Source organism: Procambarus clarkii, chromosome 10, assembly GCF_040958095.1.
Source record: "Procambarus clarkii isolate CNS0578487 chromosome 10, FALCON_Pclarkii_2.0, whole genome shotgun sequence".
NCBI classification, from domain to species: Eukaryota; Metazoa; Arthropoda; class Malacostraca; order Decapoda; family Cambaridae; genus Procambarus; species Procambarus clarkii.
In genome coordinates, this window is record NC_091159.1 from 27,176,600 (window position 1) to 27,201,210 (window position 24,611).

Here is a 24,611-nt window from a genome sequence, read left to right on the forward strand (position 1 = left end):
ACCTTACGCTGCTGCAATCGTTATATGCGATTTTCTCCTGTGCACAAATCACCATTTGCTATTGATCCTTAATTTAAGGATTGTCAGTATTTATTTTTCCATCCACATCTGGATGTAGCACTTTTAGCAGCTTAATGGTTAAACACCAACTACCTGCTAGTAACTACATAATCATTTGATTGTTGCCGCCGAAGGCGGCTAGTTTATTGTGCACCCCATACTCATCCTGTGAGCGGTAGCGCAAAAGCATTATAGAGGGCACAAAAGGTCTTTATCAGACCTCATCTTAGATTATTACATAAACAATTTCATCTATCCTTCACATTTTATTGTTACAATGTCAGCTAGTTACAGAGAAAGTGCTATTTCAAGAGCTATATATTTACAGTAAGTCATCATACATTAATGGTAGGTCTTATCGCTAATACATAATAGTTTGACCAATGGGGATATTACAGAGTCATGGGGGTTATCTTGAGGTTATCTTGAGATGATTTCGAGGATTTTTAGTGTCCCCGCGGTCCGGTCCTCAACCAGGACCGATGTAACAGGGGCATAGGGTGAAAGAAACTCTGCCCATTGTTTCTCGCCGGCGCCTGGGATCGAACCCAGGACCACAGGATCACAAGTCCAGCGTGCTGTCCGCTCGGCCGACCGGCTCCTGAACTTCTGTTTATTATTAGTCCTCACAATACACTACTTGTTTCTGAATCTCATATGTCGTTCATCTACTGGAAGCGAAATGTGGATACAGTGCAAGGATTTCAGGTAATTTATCCATGGTAATAAGATAGGTTGCCATATCATACAAAGTGAGCTTGGATTTATCTCTAAATGGCTCAATTTTACTACAATCCAAGATATAGTGTTCGAGTGTGTGTCCCTGCCTTTAGTTAGTTTAGTTCATTTATTATGCACCCCATACCCATCTTGTGGGCGGTAGTGGAAAGGGTTACAGAGGCACATAATGGGCTCAGGGACTGAACCCCACAATTCATTTAGCTAAGCAAGTTACAATCTTGATGAGCTAGTTACAAAATTCAATATAAGTCGTCACATCAACAATGGGTTCGAGATCGACCTCAAGTACAGGTTCTAAATTAAGCAACTGACATGTAGAGAGCTAGTGTCACAATTTATATGTTTGTCCTGCACACCGCCCACCATCCAGTGGGCAGCGGTGGATAGGTTACAATCACTCAGTTACTACCTACAGTTAGCAAACTGGGGATATTTGGCTAAAATTTCTGGTAGCACATCATTTTGAATGAAATATTTACACATCCGTCTTTGTCCACACACTTTACACTTTACTTCATCTAGATCCCTATAGAGTGCTCATTGGTCCTGTGGTGGAGGGCGCTGAGGAACGTCCTGACTGGGTGCCGAGCAGCGGACCCGTTGAGGAGCTGGGAACCCCAGGTATAGACCAGCCTGTGGTAAGGCGGAGGGTTGGCGTGAGCGTCATAGCCCAGGGCGGCGAGCATCGGGGCCACGACGTCCATATCCTGCAGAAGGTGGAAGGGCAGACGTCCCACCCATGAGGTGAGGGCGTCCGTGTACCTGGCCCGTCTTACTTGGCTCGTTGATTTCTCCGACCTGACGTACAATGTTCGTGTTTTGTCAATAAATCTTACGCAGGGTGAGCGCATTTACGGCCCACGTACAGTTAACAAAACAAGACATTCGCTGAAACTAAATTTGCTCACAGGCTAAAAACAAACTGGAAGGAATTGCAATTAGTCATTAAATTTAAATTAAACTGGCCGCTTGGGCGCCATTTTGATTCGCAATCTGTCATAATTCACCCTAAATATTTACATCCAAATATTACGTAAGATTGTATATAAGACTTGTTCCTTCTTAGCTTAAAATACAGCTTGGGCCGTCTGCGATCTTTCTAGGTAGGTAAAAATGACTTGAGGCCAGAAAGAACCGTTATCAGACGGCGATCATAACAATAAACATAGTGAAGTAGAGACTCTAAGAGACAGACTGAAAGATGTACGTGTAACCTAAGACTGAAACCCCAAGACAAAGCGAAAGAGATTGACTCGCAAAACAGACCTAAACATATTTAGGGATTTAGAGTGAGACAGAATCAACGAACTTCAATGGGGAAGTATAAGTCTATTGGGAATGGGGAAGCACTCACGAGCTCAGAGAGATTCCTCCACTCGTCTTGTCGACGAACTTGTGGTGATGGAGAACGTGCTCACGCCACGGCAGGTCCAGGAACCTGAGGACCGAGCGCATCACTCGCCTGCAGGAGGAGTAGGAGCACCATCAGGAGTGTTGGTAAATAATTATCAAAGGATGGCACCTAGCCTGGAGGACTATGTAGTATCGTTTGTGCCATGTAAGAATGATTATCATTTATGATGCGAATACGAGAGCAAAAAGACAAAAGACTAGAGGTATGATGGAACGGAATGTTTGTGTTTGAATGCTCGACTGGGATGCTGAGATGAAATGCTCAACTGGGATGCAAATGCAGAATGATAGGATGGGATGCTGGAACAGGATGCTAAGAATAAATACTTAGGATGGGATGATGAGACGGGACGCTGGGATAAGATGCGGAAGGATGGGATTGGATGCTAGGACGGGATGCTGGAGATTGACTAATTTAACAGATGTTCGTGTATAAATAGGACAATTCTCTTTATATTCTCAGACTATACTTAATAATGGGCCTCCAGTAATTGTACCACATGTTCTCACGAAACAAAAACTGGCCTTGTTATCACCACATGCTAGCATTGCCTACAAATTGCCCGAAAACGACCTGCCCGAAACGCTGCGCGTACTAGTGGCTTTACAAGATTGTAAATACTATGCTATGTATTCTCACAAACTCAATGTACCTTCCTGTATATAAATAAATAAATAATAAATAAATAAATTACTGTGAAAAGTGGCAGCTTGGCAAACATTCACGTTTTCTATACATTGATAGGTTAGATTAGGTGGGTGGATTGGGTTCGTGCGTTTCTGGATAGGTTAGTACTTTGCATTTCACACAGCCTGGTTTACTACATCGCTCTCTCTCTCTCTCTCTTTCTCGTGTTTCTTCTCTGACAATTTCCATTTGTTAAGTGAAGTTGAAGTTGATATTAATATTACTGATCGACAGCTCTATGATCATATAAGACGTCTGTGAGGCGAATATATTATACAAATGTTACAGCAATAGATCGGAGAATTTGATTAAATCGTAGCTATTGTGGGAAAGGATCGTAAATATTGCACAGAACGAGGATTCCAGATCTGTATGCCACATGTATTGCCCGAAAACGACCTGCCCGAAATTTAACAAAAAGAGATACTAGCGACTTAAGTGAAGATGAACCAGCTAAATTGTAGAGAAGGATTTAAATATTTTTACAAGGGAAGCAAGGAATAGGGGGAACTTAGACACACCATACATATCAGTGCGTGTGTGTGTAATGTATGGGCTTCGTCTTTCCTTCCTTCCCTGAGAGCTGGCATTACCTGGGCTGGAGGATGAGATGCTCGTAGTAGACGGGGAGGCAAGAGTGAGGGCCAAGCTCTTCACACTCCTGCTGCATGATGTACGTGGCCCAGTTCCACATCCGTAAGCTCTCCTCGTACGACGCCAGGTTGTAGTCCATGATGGTCACCTGAGGCACAGAAAAAGCACCATCAGAGACCAACGCAACGCAGACAGGTGCAGACGTGGATCATAACAGAAAGGCATGATGGAGGATTGGCACAGACAGGATGACATGTGGCTCCATCACTCATTCCCACGATATATGAGTTTCCATCCTATTCTTTACCCACATCCTCACAACCCAAGGTCCACGTCTAACTCATAATGAGACTACTCAGTCACACACCCACAGACGTCTAAGGGGTTCGAGAGCCAATAGCTCGATTCTGTAGACATAAATTGTAAATAAATACAGACCCCATCGGGCCCACATTAAACTCATCTGCATTACAGACTTGTCACATCATAACCCTCGATCTATGCATGAGATTTGTGCTTCTCCATAGTAGTGTCTCCCTCTAACTCATGGGATAATATTCTCTTTATCTGTACAAAGTCTGCTGTTACTCGCACAGTTGTTAATGGTTAGTAGTGGTCATGCTACGTACCCTCGAGACTAGCTTGTGAGAATGGGGAGCCGCGGAGGTCAGTAGGTGTTGGGTGCTCGTCAAGAGCATAATGTCTTAAGAACTGCCTTGGCAATTGGTAAGGTTTGGTAAGGTTTGTGGGATTGGTAATATAAATTTGTATTTTGTTATTTGTAAATGTCAAAGTTATTTATATATTGTCTTTATTTATCATTATTTTTTACGCAAAGACAAATGTATTGCAAGTGTTAACTTTTGTTTTTGTTTTCATTAAAAGTACAATTTGTTTTATTTAGGGTTTTAAGTTAATTCCTATTTTCTCATAGCACACTGACGTAAATGCGTTTTTGTGTGTTATATTTAAGAGCTGGGTATCACCGCAGTACCTTAATTAACTTGGCAGACTACATAGCCCCGCATGACCCCCCCCCCCCTCACCGATCTGCTGACGGCGGAGTGGATGGCTGCTCGACCGTCGCGAATGACGAAGATGAACTTTGAGTTAGGGAAGAGACGGTGGAGGTAGACGGCGTTCATCATGACGAAGGGGTCCTTGTTGCACAGTCTGACCGCTTTACTGCTATCCCTCCTGATTACCCTCAGCAGGAACTTGGCCACCGCACGGTCCATCACCTGGATTTAAACACACACACATAACTACAGACGCACGACCAATGAATATATTCCCTCCAAGCATCTACCACTTACGGGCTAATCATGCCTGTGCCACCTCTTGGGTGGCTTAATCTTCATCAGTCAAACACTACAGACGAGACTAGTACCAGAGCTATGGCAACTGGCTGAGAACTCAATTTATCGACACTAGAAGAGAGAAGATCAAGAAGTGATGTTTACAATGTAAAAGATTGTGAGAGGTATAGATAAAGTGGAAAGAGAACGTCTTTCCAGGTGAGGGACAACATAAGGAGACACAGATATGCTTAAAGCAAGGGAAGAAGTGATGTAAGAAAACATTCATATGTAATGAAGGCGGAAAACACGTGGCATATGTTCAGGTAGAAGTAGGAAAGGTTACTACGATTTACAGCTTCAAGAGCAAGTACCACAGAGTACTGGAATAACGTGGGGGATGGTGTCCAACTACTTTTCCTTCCCCCGTCCCATCCCAAATCTTTATCCTGATCCCTTCCAAGTGCTATATAGTCGTAATGGCTTGGCGCCTTCTCTCGACAGTTCCCTTCCCTTACGGGGGTTGAACTTTAGCTCTTGGGTCTCGCCTCATGTTTTGTCACTCGTCTGAATCAAATATTTCCAACACAGCTTGGTCACAACACACAAACGCACTCTTGTGTACATCTATTCACCACTAAAATTATTTTCACACACACCACTTTAACTCAGTGTGTGATATGACAACATGCCCGTAGCTTTGAAAAGAATGAAGCCTGACTAGCTAAGCCCGATCACACGAGTTGACAAGCGTCTAATTTGAAATGATTTTCCACAACCATTATTCATTCTCATTCTTAATTAATGCGTCTCAATTTGAACATCATCATGAAAATTTGAACATCATCATGAACAAAACGTGAAAATTTAGGTTAACTAATTAGATTTAAGCAACTCAATTTTTACGCATTCTAGATCACAGGCCTGGATAGGCTAGGTGGGTTTGCCTAGGTTCATGTGCTTATGATAAAGGAATACCATTTCAAATCAGACGCTTGTAAAAATCATGAAAGCTTGCTAGTAGTGAAATATGTGACTAGAGCGACGCGCGCGCCAGCTGCCAGGTGGCACTCCTTGGAGTGCCAGCCGACAGGTGGCGCGCGTCGCTCTAGTCACACAGGCTTTTGGGGGAATTTCCCGGAAGTTTTGTTTCGGACGCTCTCACCTGACAGGTGGCGCGCGGGTGTCTAGTCACACAGGCTTTTGGGGGAATTTCCCGGAAGTTTTGGCGCGTTTCGGACGCGTGTGAGGGTGTAGTGTTTGGGTATGTGGACGGGAAAGAGGGGAGGTCATGTTGGGCAGCTGACAGGTGGCGCGCGTCGCTCCCGTCCTCAAGTTTTTTGGGGGAATTTCCCGGCCAGTCCTCAGGGGTTAAGGTACGTGGTCAGGAAAGAATGGAGTTCTTGTTGTGTGAGAGTAAGTGGTGGAGTAAGAGGAAGGAGTGAAATGAATATGTATATGTGTTTAGCGTAGACTTAATCCTGAGTGAGGTTAATATTAGTTTGATGATCGTGAGTAGAGGATGAGAGGGGATCCATCATATTGGATATGTTGTTTTGGGTGTGGGTTGGATGGAGCTTCCCCTTCGTCTGGAGAGAGTGCTCTGGGCCATTATGTGGTTAGACAAACCATTAGCTCTCCTACAGGAAGTCGCAAGTGATGAGGGGTGAGAGAGCACTCTCCTGCAGAAGTTGGCCATTCCCTTGGGTCATTTGTCTTCAGAGTGTTGATGTTCGTCCCACGACGACTCCCCATACACTGTGGATTCCGGTAAGGAGGCGCGAGATACTTACGACAGACCTACACCTGTCAGCCATCAATCAATCACTCCCCCCCCCCTCATCCCCCCCCCCCATACCATCAACCATTGTTCCGTGCATTCTCTTTTAGTATGTGTAAGCTATATCGCAACGTGATCATCATGATGAGAGCAATAACGAGGGAAAAGTAAACACATTATATAAATTTATTCCGCGACGGAGTAAGCGTGCTGGTCGCAGGTTGGAGCCCGACTGATCAACTTTCCAACTAGTCCGGGTATTTCTCCCCCGACACCGGAAGTGGTGGGGCACCCATTACCATTGCGTTTCGCCAGGGTCCGCGATGGCGGGTGCCACGCCTCGCTCTGTCTCTGTCTCTCTCTCTGTCTATCTCTGTCTCTCTATCGGTCTGTCTCTGTATGTCTGTCTCTGTCTCTGTCTCTGTCTCTCTCTCTCTCTCTCTGTCCATCTCTGTCTCTCTGTCGGTCTGTCTCTGGCTCTGTCTCTCTCTCTCTCTCTCTCTCTCTCTCACCCTCTCTAAAGTCCACCACACAGCACTTCACTTAGTAAACTCAGTCAAAGTCAGTAGGTTGGCGTTTACTAAAAGAGAGAAACATTTCACATCGTCACGGAGACGCGATCTATACCTACAAATTGTTCGTGTTAACTGTGATGACAACATCTGCCGGCCCAAATAAATACCATTGAAATGTATGCATGTTTATCAAGTCATAAGCTGGTCTTCAATCTTATTATTATAACAAATCATAATTTGCTGTTCTCTCTCTCTCTCTCTCTCTCTCTCGCTCTGTCTCTCAGTCTCTCAGTCTCTCAGTCTCTCAGTCTCTCAGTCTCTCAGTCTCTCTGTCTCTCTGTCTCTCTCTCTCTCTCTCTCTCTCTCTCTCTCTCTCTCTCCAGATCATTTAGTAGTTGGGAAAGTAACATCATTTCCTTTCTCTTGCTGCCGCTGTTCACATATCTTTCTCCATCAAGGCTGTGTCTCTCTTAAGACCTACGTCATCCAATGTAAACACCAATCGATGAGAATAAGACCGGTGAGTCGATAGTGAAATAGGTCTGGGTTAAGTCTGTTTTCAGTTCTTGTATCACAGTCAATGTAGCGTAATGGGAAACCAGTCTTTCTACTGCCTACATAAATAGCGTTTGAAAATGTATGCAAGTCTAGACAAACTCCTATAGCCCTTACATTCTAACACAAATAAAATATTAGCACACGATTGTATCGCATTATATCATCATTAAGTAACGTAGAGATCAACTTTCTGGCTGTTGTCCAAATATCATTATTGAAATGTGAACTCATTTAGCCAAACACAATATCTCCATTACATCTCTTAGCATATGAATATTACGGTATACACGTTTTAACCCTCTATAACACAATGTAACGTAACGTAACGTACCGCAAATCAACTTTCTACAGACCAAATATCGTTTTTAAATGAAAGTATGTCATAGTCCATCTTCATTACATCTCTCACCATATAAAATATTGGCGTCTACCCCTTTTACCCCTCTGTAACACAATGTAGCGCAACGTAACGTAACGCAAATCAACTTTTGCAGACCAAAATGTCATTTTGAAACGGAAAGTGTGGGATTAGTCCTTATTCATTACATCTCGCACCATATAAAATATTGACCTCTACCCCTTTTAGCCCTCTGTAACACAATGTAACGCAACGTAACGTAACGCAAATCAACTTTTTGCAGTCCAAAATGTCATTTTGAAACGGAAAGTGCGGGTTAGACCATCTCCATTACATCTCTTACCATATAAATAATTGATGGCTACCCCTTTTAGCCCTCTATAACACAATGTAACACAACGTAACGTATCGCAAATCGACTTTTTGCAATCCAAAATGTCATTTTTAAATGAAAGTATGACTTAGTCCATCTTCATTACATCTCTAACCATATAAAATATTGGCGTCTACCCCTTTTAGCCCTCTGTAACACAATGTAACGCAACGTAGCATAACGCAAATCAACTTTTTGCAGTCCAAATGTCATTTTGAAACGGAAAGTGAGGGTTAGACCATCTCCATTACATCTCTTACCATATAAATAATTGATGGCTACCCCTTTCAGCCCTCTGTAACACAATGTAACACAACGTAACGTATCGCAAATCGACTTTTTGCAATCCAAAATGTCATTTTTAAATGAAAGTATGACTTAGTCCATCTTCATTACATCTCTAACCATATAAAATATTGGCGTCTACCCCTTTTAACCCTCTGTAACACAATGTAACGCAACGTAGCATAACGCAAATCAACTTTTTGCAGTCCAAATGTCATTTTGAAACGGAAAGTGAGGGTTAGCCCATCTCCATTACATCTCTACCATATAATTAATTGGTGACTACCCCTTTTAGCCCTCTGTAACACAATGTAACTCACCGTAACGTATCGCAAATCAACTTTTTGCAGTCCAAAATGTCATTTTTAAATGAAAGTATGACTTAGCTCATCTCTTACCATATAATATTGACCTCTACCCCTTTTAGCCCTCTAACACAATGTAACGTAACGCAAATCAACTTTTACAGCCCAAAATGACATTTTTAAATAAAGTAGGACTTAGTCCATCTCCATTACATCTCCTTCCATAAGAATATTACAGTCTACAAGTTTTAGCCCTCTGTAACACAATGTAACGTAACGGGGAAAATCATCTTTGTCGGATGAGCAAATAACATTATTGAAAATGACATCCGTGTTTAGCCATTACATCCAAACACAAGAAAAATATTACCGTTTTTTTTTCTTGAGAAACTTATATGTGGAGATCATATCTCCAGAGTCCACACAATAAGCCACACATCACTCATCTTCTGTTTTCAAATCGCAGCTCGCATCTAATTTAATGTTATTTTTTTTTGCAGAAACTATGTTTTTGAGATTATGCTCAATGTCGGCAATTACTATTCGTATCATCAAACTCCTTTCAGTCAACAAAATTCACATTTCATATCGCGTGTGTAGATTAGAGAGAGAAGGCAAACATAGCGTGCAGCTAGTCAAAACTTATCATAACAGATATGATTTCACAGAATTTTTCAACCTTTGCCAGTTTTTTTTTTTTCATTGTTATCTCTTCACTCGTGCTAAGTGAGTCAGACAAAAATGTGACATTTCATTTCATTATTAACCATGCAATATGCTATTAGCTAGGTAGTCAAAACATATAACAAGCGTTATTTCACAGGAATTTTTTCTAGCAAATATGCTTCCTTTAAGCAGTTCAACACATCAAACACCAGCAGTCTGCGAAATTCCCTTTAGTCAATAATCATCCTTTACAGTATTTCTTGACTAGAATAGCACTCCAAAACATAAGTGGTCATTTTTATTCTCACTGTCGCACTATAGTCAATAATTTGTTTCGCAGAGTGACAAGTTATGCATAGTGACGAGATTTCATGGTGTGCATAGTTTAAGAGAGTTCACACTGTATTAATTACGGTCATGGATATCTTATGTTATGTTTATGAAGACCATCTCTTCTTATTTTTTCATCATTTTCACGCCCCCACAGCTTTACAGTCTTCTCATATTCTTTTTCAAATAAAGTATGTTTACTGTTTTCCAGTAGATCGGCCTCACATTACATATATTAATCAATTTTCAAATTCAGTTCAGTTTCTTTTCAATATCGCAGCTTTGTTGCCCCCACAGCCCGTATCTAGTTCAAGACCTCTTATTATCAATGTCATTAATACGGTTATCATCAACCACGTATTGGATGTCTCTGTCATTCAGTCATCAACGTAGTATGTGTTTAATGAACGTGAGAATCACTTCATGTGCACTCATTTTAGTTTAGTTTAAAGTTTTACATCTTGAATTAATACCTCTATTGGATAGCTCAGACATTCAGTTAACATCTCAGTAAGTGAAAATCTTTTCATGCGAGCTCATTTTTAGTTTAGGATAAGGTTTTTCCATCGTGAAATGCTATTATCAGTAACCAGATATTGGATGAAACTACCATTCAGTTTACATCTCAGTAACTGTTTACTGAACATTGTTATCCATCCATGCAACCTCATTTTTAGTTTTAAGTTTCTACATCGTAAAAATAAAGTATTACTATCACCAGCCGTGTATCGGATAGCTCAACCATTCAGTTAACATCTCAGTAAGTGAAAATCTTTTCATGTGAGCTCATTTTTAGTTTAGGATAAGGTTTTCCATCGTGAAATGCTATTATCAGTAGTCAGGTATTGGATGGGTGGACCATCCAGTTTACATCTCAGTAACAGTTTACTGAACATAGATATCCCTCCATGGGACCTCATTTTTAGTTTAAGTTTCTCCATCGTAAATAAAAATAAAATATTACTATCACAATCCTTGTATTGGCCCTGCTCCGGCATTCAGTTTACGTCTCAGTAAGTGTTTACTGAATGCAAAATCGCTACATGTGTGGTCATAAGGTTTTCTCATCGTGAAATGCTATTATCAGTAACCAGGTATTGGATGACACTACCATTCAGTTTACATCTCAGTAACTGTTTACTGAACATTGTTATCCATCCATGCAACCTCATTTTTTTAGTTTTAAGCTTCTACATCGTAAAAAATAAAATATTACTATCACCAGCCATGTATCAGTAGCTCAACCATTCAGTTTACAGCTCAGTAACTGTTTACTGAACATAGACATCCCTCCATGCGAGCTCATTTTTTAGTTTAAAGTTTCTCCATCGTAAAAAATAAAATATTACTATCACAAACCATGTATTGGGTGGGTCAACCATCCAGTTTACATCTCAGTAATAGTTTACTGAACATAGATATCCCTCCATGTGACCTCATTTTTAGTTTAAAGTTTCTCCATCCTAAATAAAAAATAAAATATTACTGTCACAAACTTTGTATTGACCAGCTCCGGCATTCAGTTTACAACTCAGTAAGTGTTTACTGAATGCAAAATCGCTACATGTGTGGTCATTTAGTTTAAAGTTTCTCAATCTTAAAATATTACTATCAACATCAACCATGCATTGGCCGGCTTAGTCTTTCAGTTCACATCTCAGTAAGTGTTTACTGAATGCAAAATCGCTACATGTGTGGTCATTTAGTTTAAAGTTTCTCAATCTTTAAATATTACTATCATCAACCATGCATTGCCTGGCTAGTCTTTCAGTTTACATCTCAGTGAGTGTTAACTGAATGTGGAAATTATCACGTGTTAGCATTTAGTTTAGTTTCAAGTTTCAATTAAATACTAACATCATCCTCGTATTGGGCTGTCGGCATTCAGTTACCCACTCGGAGAGTGTTTACTGAACGTCGAAATCATTTCCTGTAGACACATTTTTTACTTGAACCCGTCTCCACTCCAAACCAGTCAGGACCGGCGGTCCTGACTGGTTTGGAGTGGAGACGGGTTCAAGTAAAAAATGTGTCTACAGGAAATGATTTCGACGTTCAGTAAACACTCTCCGAGTGGGTAACTGAATGCCGACAGCCCAATACGAGGATGATGTTAGTACTTAATTGAAACTTGAAACTAAACTAAATGCTAACACGTGATAATTTCCACATTCAGTTAACACTCACTGAGATGTAAACTGAAAGACTAGCCAGGCAATGCATGGTTGATGATAGTAATATTTAAAGATTGAGAAACTTTAAACTAAATGACCACACATGTAGCGATTTTGCATTCAGTAAACACTTACTGAGATGTGAACTGAAAGACTAAGCCGGCCAATGCATGGTTGATGTTGATAGTAATATTTTAAGATTGAGAAACTTTAAACTAAATGACCACACATGTAGCGATTTTGCATTCAGTAAACACTTACTGAGTTGTAAACTGAATGCCGGAGCTGGTCAATACAAAGTTTGTGACAGTAATATTTTATTTTTTATTTAGGATGGAGAAACTTTAAACTAAAAATGAGGTCACATGGAGGGATATCTATGTTCAGTAAACTATTACTGAGATGTAAACTGGATGGTTGACCCACCCAATACATGGTTTGTGATAGTAATATTTTATTTTTTACGATGGAGAAACTTTAAACTAAAAAATGAGCTCGCATGGAGGGATGTCTATGTTCAGTAAACAGTTACTGAGCTGTAAACTGAATGGTTGAGCTACTGATACATGGCTGGTGATAGTAATATTTTATTTTTTACGATGTAGAAGCTTAAAACTAAAAAAATGAGGTTGCATGGATGGATAACAATGTTCAGTAAACAGTTACCGAGATGTAAACTGAATGGTAGTGTCATCCAATACCTGGTTACTGATAATAGCATTTCACGATGAGAAAACCTTATGACCACACATGTAGCGATTTTGCATTCAGTAAACACTTACTGAGACGTAAACTGAATGCCGGAGCAGGGCCAATACAAGGATTGTGATAGTAATATTTTATTTTTATTTACGATGGAGAAACTTAAACTAAAAATGAGGTCCCATGGAGGGATATCTATGTTCAGTAAACTGTTACTGAGATGTAAACTGGATGGTCCACCCATCCAATACCTGACTACTGATAATAGCATTTCACGATGGAAAACCTTATCCTAAACTAAAAATGAGCTCACATGAAAAGATTTTCACTTACTGAGATGTTAACTGAATGGTTGAGCTATCCGATACACGGCTGGTGATAGTAATACTTTATTTTTACGATGTAGAAACTTAAAACTAAAAATGAGGTTGCATGGATGGATAACAATGTTCAGTAAACAGTTACTGAGATGTAAACTGAATGGTAGTTTCATCCAATATCTGGTTACTGATAATAGCATTTCACGATGGAAAAACCTTATCCTAAACTAAAAATGAGCTCGCATGAAAAGATTTTCACTTACTGAGATGTTAACTGAATGTCTGAGCTATCCAATAGAGGTATTAATTCAAGATGTAAAACTTTAAACTAAACTAAAATGAGTGCACATGAAGTGATTCTCACGTTCATTAAACATATACTACGTTGATGACTGAATGACAGAGACATCCAATACGTGGTTGATGATAACCGTATTAATGACATTGATAATAAGAGGTCTTGAACTAGATACGGGCTGTGGGGGCAACAAAGCTGCGATATTGAAAAGAAACTGAACTGAATTTGAAAATTGATTAATATATGTAATGTGAGGCCGATCTACTGGAAAACAGTAAACATACTTTATTTGAAAAAGAATATGAGAAGACTGTAAAGCTGTGGGGGCGTGAAAATGATGAAAAAATAAGAAGAGATGGTCTTCATAAACATAACATAAGATATCCATGACCGTAATTAATACAGTGTGAACTCTCTTAAACTATGCACACCATGAAATCTCGTCACTATGCATAACTTGTCACTCTGCGAAACAAATTATTGACTATAGTGCGACAGTGAGAATAAAAATGACCACTTATGTTTTGGAGTGCTATTCTAGTCAAGAAATACTGTAAAGGATGATTATTGACTAAAGGGAATTTCGCAGACTGCTGGTGTTTGATGTGTTGAACTGCTTAAAGGAAGCATATTTGCTAGAAAAAATTCCTGTGAAATAACGCTTGTTATATGTTTTGACTACCTAGCTAATAGCATATTGCATGGTTAATAATGAAATGAAATGTCACATTTTTGTCTGACTCACTTAGCACGAGTGAAGAGATAACAATGAAAAAAAAAAAACTGGCAAAGGTTGAAAAACTCTGTGAAATCATATCTGTTATGATAAGTTTTGACTAGCTGCACGCTATGTTTGCCTTCTCTCTCTAATCTACACACGCGATATGAAATGTGAATTTTGTTGACTGAAAGGAGTTTGATGATACGAATAGTAATTGCCGACATTGAGCATAATCTCAAAAACATAGTTTCTGCAAAAAAAAATAACATTAAATTAGATGCGAGCTGCGATTTGAAAACAGAAGATGAGTGATGTGTGGCTTATTGTGTGGACTCTGGAGATATGATCTCCACATATAAGTTTCTCAAGAAAAAAAAACGGTAATATTTTTCTTGTGTTTGGATGTAATGGCTAAACACGGATGTCATTTTCAATAATGTTATTTGCTCATCCGACAAAGATGATTTTCCCCGTTACGTTACATTGTGTTACAGAGGGCTAAAACTTGTAGACTGTAATATTCTTATGGAAGGAGATGTAATGGAGATGGACTAAGTCCTACTTTATTTAAAAATGTCATTTTGGGCTGTAAAAGTTGATTTGCGTTACGTTACATTGTGTTAGAGGGCTAAAAGGGGTAGAGGTCAATATTATATGGTAAGAGATGAGCTAAGTCATACTTTCATTTAAAAATGACATTTTGGACTGCAAAAAGTTGATTTGCGATACGTTACGGTGAGTTACATTGTGTTACAGAGGGCTAAAAGGGGTAGTCACCAATTAATTATATGGTAGAGATGTAATGGAGATGGGCTAACCCTCACTTTCCGTTTCAAAATGACATTTGGACTGCAAAAAGTTGATTTGCGTTATGCTACGTTGCGTTACATTGTGTTACAGAGGGTTAAAAGGGGTAGACGCCAATATTTTATATGGTTAGAGATGTAATGAAGATGGACTAAGTCATACTTTCATTTAAAAATGACATTTTGGATTGCAAAAAGTCGATTTGCGATACGTTACGTTGTGTTACATTGTGTTACAGAGGGCTGAAAGGGGTAGCCATCAATTATTTATATGGTAAGAGATGTAATGGAGATGGTCTAACCCTCACTTTCCGTTTCAAAATGACATTTGGACTGCAAAAAGTTGATTTGCGTTATGCTACGTTGCGTTACATTGTGTTACAGAGGGCTAAAAGGGGTAGACGCCAATATTTTATATGGTTAGAGATGTAATGAAGATGGACTAAGTCATACTTTCATTTAAAAATGACATTTTGGATTGCAAAAAGTCGATTTGCGATACGTTACGTTGTGTTACATTGTGTTATAGAGGGCTAAAAGGGGTAGCCATCAATTATTTATATGGTAAGAGATGTAATGGAGATGGTCTAACCCGCACTTTCCGTTTCAAAATGACATTTTGGACTGCAAAAAGTTGATTTGCGTTACGTTACGTTGCGTTACATTGTGTTACAGAGGGCTAAAAGGGGTAGAGGTCAATATTTTATATGGTGCGAGATGTAATGAATAAGGACTAATCCCACACTTTCCGTTTCAAAATGACATTTTGGTCTGCAAAAGTTGATTTGCGTTACGTTACGTTGCGCTACATTGTGTTACAGAGGGGTAAAAGGGGTAGACGCCAATATTTTATATGGTGAGAGATGTAATGAAGATGGACTATGACATACTTTCATTTAAAAACGATATTTGGTCTGTAGAAAGTTGATTTGCGGTACGTTACGTTACGTTACATTGTGTTATAGAGGGTTAAAACGTGTATACCGTAATATTCATATGCTAAGAGATGTAATGGAGATATTGTGTTTGGCTAAATGAGTTCACATTTCAATAATGATATTTGGACAACAGCCAGAAAGTTGATCTCTACGTTACTTAATGATGATATAATGCGATACAATCGTGTGCTAATATTTTATTTGTGTTAGAATGTAAGGGCTATAGGAGTTTGTCTAGACTTGCATACATTTTCAAACGCTATTTATGTAGGCAGTAGAAAGACTGGTTTCCCATTACGCTACATTGACTGTGATACAAGAACTGAAAACAGACTTAACCCAGACCTATTTCACTATCGACTCACCGGTCTTATTCTCATCGATTGGTGTTTACATTGGATGACGTAGGTCTTAAGAGAGACACAGCCTTGATGGAGAAAGATATGTGAACAGCGGCAGCAAGAGAAAGGAAATGATGTTACTTTCCCAACTACTAAATGATCTGGAGAGAGAGAGAGAGAGAGAGAGAGAGAGAGAGAGAGAGAGAGAGAGAGAGAGAGAGAGAGAGAGAGAGAGAGAGAGAGAGACTGAGAGACAGAGAGACAGAGAGACTGAGAGACTGAGAGACTGAGAGACTGAGAGACTGAGAGACTGAGAGACTGAGAGACAGAGAGACAGAGAGACAGAGAGGCAGAGCGAGAGAGAGAGAGAGAGAGAACAGCAAATTATGATTTGTTATAATAATAAGATTGAAGACCAGCTTATGACTTGATAAACATGCATACATTTCAATGGTATTTATTTGGGCCGGCAGATGTTGTCATCACAGTTAACACGAACAATTTGTAGGTATAGATCGCGTCTCCGTGACGATGTGAAATGTTTCTCTCTTTTAGTAAACGCCAACCTACTGACTTTGACTGAGTTTACTAAGTGAAGTGCTGTGTGGTGGACTTTAGAGAGGGTGAGAGAGAGAGAGAGAGAGAGAGAGAGAGAGAGAGAGACAGAGCCAGAGACAGACCGACAGAGAGACAGAGATGGACAGAGAGAGAGAGAGAGAGACAGAGACAGAGACAGAGACAGACATACAGAGACAGACCGATAGAGAGACAGAGATAGACAGAGAGAGAGACAGAGCGAGGCGTGGCACCCGCCATCGCGGACCCTGGCGAAACGCAATGGTAATGGGTGCCCCACCACTTCCGGTGTCGGGGGAGAAATACCCGGACTAGTTGGAAAGTTGATCAGTCGGGCTCCAACCTGCGACCAGCACGCTTACTCCGTCGCGGAATAAATTTATATAATGTGTTTACTTTTCCCTCGTTATTGCTCTCATCATGATGATCACGTTGCGATATAGCTTACACATACTAAAAGAGAATGCACGGAACAATGGTTGATGGTATGGGGGGGGGATGAGGGGGGGGGGGGGGGGAGTGATTGATTGATGGCTGACAGGTGTAGGTCTGTCGTAAGTATCTCGCGCCTCCTTACCGGAATCCACAGTGTATGGGGAGTCGTCGTGGGACGAACATCAACACTCTGAAGACAAATGACCCAAGGGAATGGCCAACTTCTGCAGGAGAGTGCTCTCTCACCCCTCATCACTTGCGACTTCCTGTAGGAGAGCTAATGGTTTGTCTAACCACATAATGGCCCAGAGCACTCTCTCCAGACGAAGGGGAAGCTCCATCCAACCCACACCCAAAACAACATATCCAATATGATGGATCCCCTCTCATCCTCTACTCACGATCATCAAACTAATATTAACCTCACTCAGGATTAAGTCTACGCTAAACACATATACATATTCATTTCACTCCTTCCTCTTACTCCACCACTTACTCTCACACAACAAGAACTCCATTCTTTCCTGACCACGTACCTTAACCCCTGAGGACTGGCCGGGAAATTCCCCCAAAAAACTTGAGGACGGGAGCGACGCGCGCCACCTGTCAGCTGCCCAACATGACCTCCCCTCTTTCCCGTCCACATACCCAAACACTACACCCTCACACGCGTCCGAAACGCGCCAAAACTTCCGGGAAATTCCCCCAAAAGCCTGTGTGACTAGACACCCGCGCGCCACCTGTCAGGTGAGAGCGTCCGAAACAAAACTTCCGGGAAATTCCCCCAAAAGCCTGTGTGACTAGAGCGACGCGCGCCACCTGTCGGCTGGCACTCCAAGGAGTGCCACCTGGCAGCTGGCGCGCGCGTCGCTCTAGTCACATATTTCACTACTCTTGCTGCCTAGAACACCCACCTAATCTATCAATACTATTGGTCACTAATACGAGGAAGCATCAAAATTGTAGAGTGTATTAATGTCATTATTGCACTGCAATTTATCAACACCGTCCAAAATGTAGTGCATTAGGTATGAGGGAAGGAAAGTATTTACCTCCTGGATGAGTCCACCTTGAGACATGAGACGGACGAGGTCTCTGGACGTGCCCTTGGAAAAGTCCCACAAGGAGGCCACCTTAGGGACGATATGCGTCTCCTCCCCGCAGCGCACGTCGCCATGGGCGTCCAACATGGCGCGCAGGAGGGTCGTGCCTGAGCGAGGGTGACCACCAACGAAAACAAGAGGGTGTGTGTTCTCTGTGGCCTGTGGATGCTTGTTTGGGTGCTGGGGTTGCTTGCTCTGTTTCATAGACTGCTGGTTTGGGTACGTCGGCTGCTGCGGCCGTTTGCTGGGGTCCTATGTGAAGATTCATTCAAATTGGAAAACTTATGTTTACTGTCTAATAACGATGGTCAGCTTTCAGCCTCTGATTCTGCTATTGAGTTCAATAGGTTCTTCTCTTCCATTGGTTCATCCCTTGCAAATGATATTCCATCTTCCAGTACTGACATTAAGGACTATCTTACAGGTAACTATCCACAGTCTCTGTACCTAAAGCCTATTAACTCCACTGATGTCAATGAGATAATCCTTTCCCTTAAAACCAAGTCTGGTGCCCTTGAGGAGATACCAACTTTAATTTACAAAAAAGCCTCCAGATCTTTAGCCCCTGCTATTGCTTTGCTCTTCAACAAGTCACTTGAACTCCAAACCTTTCCAGATATTCTAAAAAAAGCGAGAGTAACGCCTGTCCACAAATGTGGTGACCCCTCAGATGTTAACAACTACAGACCTATATCAATCCTGCCAAACTTGTCAAAAATTTTTGAAAAACTTATATATAAGCAGCTTTACTCATATCTAGCCAAACTCAATATACTTAGCCCTTGCCAATATGGCTTCAGACCCAAAAAAAGCACTAACGATGCACTTATTAGTATGCTTAACTCGATTCATACAGCTCTTGATGAAAAGGAGTTCCCTGTTGGGTTATTTGTGGACCTGCGTAAAGCTTTTGATACTGTCAACCACCATAACCTTCTTCTTAAATTACATCATTATGGAGTCAGAGGACACTCCCTACAATACCTCGAGTCCTACCTTACTGACAGGCTCCAATATGTTTCTGTGAATAATACAATTTCTCCCACCCTACCCATCAACATTGGTGTTCCTCAGGGCAGCATACTTGGCCCTCTCCTCTTTCTCATCTACATTAATGACCTTCCAAATGCCTCCCAACACCTCAAACCAATTCTATTTGCTGACGACACAACCTTCATTTACTCCAGTCCTGACCCTCTTGCTCTAAATGCCACAGTAAATACTGAGCTAAATAAAGTCCATCTTTGGCTAACTGCCAACAAACTCACCCTTAACATTGACAAAACTTTCTATATTCTGTTTGGCAATAAATCCTCTAGTCATATAAATCTCAAAATAAACAATACCCAAATTTGTAACAAATTAGATGGCAAATTCCTTGGCATTCTCATTGACCACAAGCTGAATTTCCAGGGACACATTCTAAATATATCAAAAAAAGTTTCAAAAACTGTGGGCATTCTTTCTAAGATCAGATATTATGTACCACGCCCTGCCCTGGTGACTCTCTATTACTCCCTTATCTATCCTTATCTCAACTATGGTATTTGTGCTTGGGGTTCTACTACCCAAAATCACTTACGTCCTCTAATTACCCAACACAAAGCTGCTATTAGAACAATATCCAACTCTGGCCCCAGACATCACTCGGTACCCCTACTCAAATCTCTGAATATGTTAGATATTAAGTCACTGCACATTCTCTCATGTGTATTATACATATATAAAACGCTAAACTATAATGCCAATCCTGATCTTAAAAGCTTCATAGAAGGTTGTAACAGAACCCATGAGCACCACACCAGAAATAAATACAGTTTTGATATTCCTAGAGTACGTCTTAATCTAACTAGAAATGCTCTGCAAATCAAGGGGCCCAGAATGTGGAATGACCTTCCCAACCATGTTAAAGACTGTACCTCTCTCAACCAGTTTAAGATAAAAACTAAACACTACCTAATAAATTCCCTGTAATCTAACTCACTCCTCTATTGTCAACCCATGTCTGTTATTTTCTTAATCAACACTGTTTATCAACCTATTGTATTTGTGCTGCTTTTTCAGTCATGTTCCCCCTTTTTTTTATCTTTATTTGTATTTGTTCTCAACACTTTTTATTCTTTATGCTCAATTAGTATTAAGTTCTAGATATTAATGTTTTTCTTGCCCGAAACGCATTGCGTAATAGTGGCTTTAGGCAGTGTATGTACTAGCTCTATCTATATATCAATCCATTAATGTAACATCACTTGTATGTATATACCTTACCTGAATAAACATCTGAATCTGAATCTGAATCTGAATCTTATCGCATAAGGGAATATGGTTTCACATTTCACCAGCATGAGGCTTCTTTTCCTCTCTACTTTTTTTTTAACCTAAAGAATCTAGAGAGAAATTGTTTTAATTATACAAAAGTAAATTAAACGCAAACGACCCAACAGCATTTTCATTTAATATTTATTTATTTCTGACTAAGCCATAATAAATCACAGTTTCCCGGGATTGATGTGGACACGAATAATTTTGTTCACACAGTTTACATTTGGTCAGGTCTACATCAGCAGATAATGAAAATTCCCAGAGACACTTGTAACCAAGTCTAAGCCAAGCAGTATTAATACGTATACATTAATAATTTATGTTTTAAATTTAAATTTCAGCTACTATTTCTACTACTGTTAATATTGTGACTACTGTTGTTACTACTCGGATATTAGATGAACTTACAACTCTTGACATTTGTAATCTTTGTAACCCTTTGTAATCCTTCATAGAACAGAAAAGCAGCACACTGCTGTATCTAAGCTTAATAATATGTAGCGAGTAGATTATCCCAATAATATACTCGCTCCAAATGCATTGTTAATATTCCTGTCAACCTTTGGAGATGAATGAGGTGAGGTATTGCCCGGGCAACACGGTGAAGTGTTGCCCGAGCATATAAGCTGCAGAGTAGCAAATATTAATCGACCATCTGGTCACCATTTGGTCCGGGAGACATCTCCCGTCACGCTGGGTGCAGTCGCACCTCCACAGATCTCCAGTATCATCTATTGATACTGGTGATGGCTCAAAAGGGCCACCACTTACGAGCTATTCATGCCCGTGCCACCTTTTCGGTGGCTTCATCTTCATCTTAACACATTCACAAGGGAGACATCTCCCGTCATGCAGGGTGCATTCCCACCTCCACAGATCTCCAGTATCAGCTCTTGATACTGGTAATGGCTTAAAAGGGCCACCACTTACGGGCTATTCATGCCCGTGCCACCTTTTGGATGGCTTAATCTTCATCAATCAAATATTAACTAGTCTACTTTCAAGTGTGGTCTAGAACAGACACTTGCGAGATACCGTACCGACTCTCAGTGCGCTCAACTCACACCATTGCCCGCCAAGGTATCACCTGCATACTTCTGTATACTCGACTAAATATATATATATTCCCTTAGTGTCTGTATTTATTATCACCATACTTTACGTAACAATAGAACCGTTACAAATACAAGTAAAAACTTACTAGGGGGTTCTTGATCACATCGTGGTTGTGGTGCCGGGGCGCCAGAGAGGTCTCCTCGCACAGGTACTGCACATAGATGATCTTCACCAGTGCTGAAGCCACCAGCACGTAGTAAGCCGCCTCGAGGCCTTGCTTCCACAGGCCCATCACTACTACAGTATTGTCTCTGGATGACACGCTTCCTATGTACTTAATACACTCACGCTCTCACTTTCTCCTCTGTAAAATACGCAAGTATAAACCCAACCCACTGCATGAACATCATCTAATGCACGCATGCACCCACACATCATGGGTAAGGAATTACCTAACAGACAGGTGTCAGAGACAGTGAGGCGGGCGAGGTCAGAGACAGTGAGGCGGGCGAGGTCATATTCCTGGGGGTGACCCAGGAAATTGTTGGGTTGGCTGCATTTAGCTAACCTAAAAAAATAAATTTGACAGTCCCACACAAGAGGCTTTTTGAAAAATGTGACACACTGGTGGGATGACAGGAAGATTGCCGACATGGATGAAAATTTGTTTTAACTGCCAGAAAGATGACGGGGTAATCAAATGCAATGTGGTACTGAAGTACTGCAAACTGGAGAAGTGGTACTAGCGGAGAACCACAGGGTTCGGTTCTTGCACCAGCAATGTTCAACGTCTACATGAACGTTCTACTAGGAGGAATACAGAATTACGTGAACATGTATGCTGATGATACTAAGGTAAGATAAGAAACTTTGACGATTTCGACCTACAAGATGACCCTGGACGAAATAAGTGGAGCAACACTTGGCAGATGGAATTTAATGTGAATAAATACCATGTTATGAAATGTTGAATAGGAGAAAATAGGTCACACAACTTACAAATTATGTGAAGATATTTTAAAGAAATGTGATAAAGGATGAGGGGGTGATTCTGGATAGAAAACTGCCACCTGAGGACCATATAAAGAACATTGTGCGAGGAGCCTATGCTATGGCTTTCCAATTTCAGAATTGCTTTTAAATACATAGATGGAGAAATATTAAATAAATTGCTCACGGTCTTTGTGAGACAAAACTTGAATATGCAGCAATACATGGTGCCCATATCTCAAGAAGCACATCAATTAACTGGAAAAGGTGCAGACATGCAACAAAATGGCTTCTGGAACTGAAAGACAAGAGTTACGAGGAAAGGTATTAAAATATGTTTTGGTGTTAAATATGCCAACGCTAGAAAACCGAAGAAAAGAGGCGACATGATCACTAGATACAAAATAATAAAACAAATCGACAAAATTGATAAGAATTCTGGAAACCTGGAACCTCAAGAACAAGGTTATAGATTTAAGCTTAGGAAAGAAACCTTTTTGTCACCAAAAATGTGACAGTTCTCTGTTACAACCGTAGCAGATGGTTGGAACAAATTGAAGGGATGGTTGCCAAAACCGTCAGTAGTTTCAAAGCATGAAGACAGGACACCACAAGTTCAGCTTTCATCCTGTAACTACACTTAGGTAAATACACACACACCGGGGCACAACTGGAACACAAGCACAATGACTATGTGAAGAGAAGAGTGAACAATACTGGCTTCACGTGTTCAGGGAAGAATGATGGCTATCAGATCCCCACACACCTGTTTCTCACCCCCGACAACAACACCTGTGGCAAACATGTGCTCCTAGCGTCAATACTCAATAATCTCTTGCTAATTTATTTTTATTTTTGTGTGTAAGATAAAGCAAATTATCTTAAAGAAATTTCCATGATGATGAGTAGATGTTTCTGAACGAGTAAGGGGAGGGAATCCTTGACGTTTTAAGTTAATTTTTAATTAAAACAATGAAAAAAGTTGTTTTGAGACATTACATGTAGCCCGGACGAACCCAGTAGAGGAGAGTTACAAAGTGGTTCAAAGACAGCACGAGCCTCAGGTGAAACGAGCGTTAAGTTACATGGTGATTCAAGGAGGCCATCCACTTAAAAGACCAAATGCTCGTTAATCCAGCAGCCAAACCCCGTTTATAAATGAAAAACAGTTTACACACGACTCACAACCAACTAATGATGTTCGAACATTTCTCGAACAATGCTTTGCTGACTACCTCTGCTTGAATACCCACGCTATAAATGCTTCACTCCACGTACTTTAAATATGAAAACAAACCTTTTTTTATTGCATAGTATGGTAAGCTCATACCCTTAGTCACTAAACCTACCAGAATTACTGATACGACTGCCTCTACTCTTGACCACATCTGGACCAACATAACCTCTAAACTTCAGGGATAATTACTGATAGGACCACACACACACACCATTACCTCACATTTCTTCTAACCAACATTAATAAACCACCTCTTGATACAATGAAGATTAGCTTTATGCTGCACAATGAAACTTCTATAGGCATACCCGTACCCATCTTGCAGGCAGTAGTGTGAAAAAGGTTACAGGGGAACATAAGGGGCTCAGGGACTGAACCCCAATATTAATTTAGCTATGCAAGTTACACTCTTTATACATTAGTTGCACAACACTGGGTTTAAGAACGACCACAAGTACAGTCTCTAAGCTAAGAAGCTGATGTATAGTGAGCTAGTTTCATAATTGTTTAGCTAATTATACACACTGCCCCTGTCTATGAGTAGGTAGTGGTGGAAGTTACAATCACATTTACCACCTACAGACAATATTTGGCAAACAATTCTGGTTGTAGATCACTTTGAATTAAA

At 40.5% G+C, this 24,611-nt stretch overlaps 1 protein-coding gene across 1 annotated transcript; it reads right to left on the reverse strand.

Moving 5' to 3' along the window:
• Nucleotides 1–112: 112 nt before the first annotated feature.
• Nucleotides 113–24,611, reverse strand: LOC123747512 (protein-tyrosine sulfotransferase 1). Its single transcript, XM_069321779.1, has 7 exons — nt 23,407–24,611; nt 21,902–22,120; nt 18,328–18,630; nt 4,543–4,737; nt 3,496–3,644; nt 2,156–2,263; nt 113–1,599 (listed from the first exon to the last, which is right to left on the reverse strand). The coding sequence occupies exons 2-7, from the start codon at nt 22,046–22,048 to the stop codon at nt 1,320–1,322; spliced, it is 1,182 nt and encodes a 393-aa protein (XP_069177880.1). The 5' UTR covers nt 22,049–22,120; nt 23,407–24,611; the 3' UTR covers nt 113–1,319.

Bases quoted from the DNA above. Each gene is read 5' to 3' on its own strand.
- LOC123747512 (XM_069321779.1), bottom strand. From the start codon at position 22,048: ATGGGCCTGTGGAAGCAAGGCCTCGAGGCGGCTTACTACGTGCTGGTG. The intron at 4,738-18,327 runs GTAAATACTTTC...GTTTAAATCCAG, and splicing joins AAGGTGGACTCATCCAGGAG to GTGATGGACCGTGCGGTGGC. The intron at 3,645-4,542 runs GTGAGGGGGGGG...TCTGTGCCTCAG, and splicing joins ACTCCGCCGTCAGCAGATCG to GTGACCATCATGGACTACAA.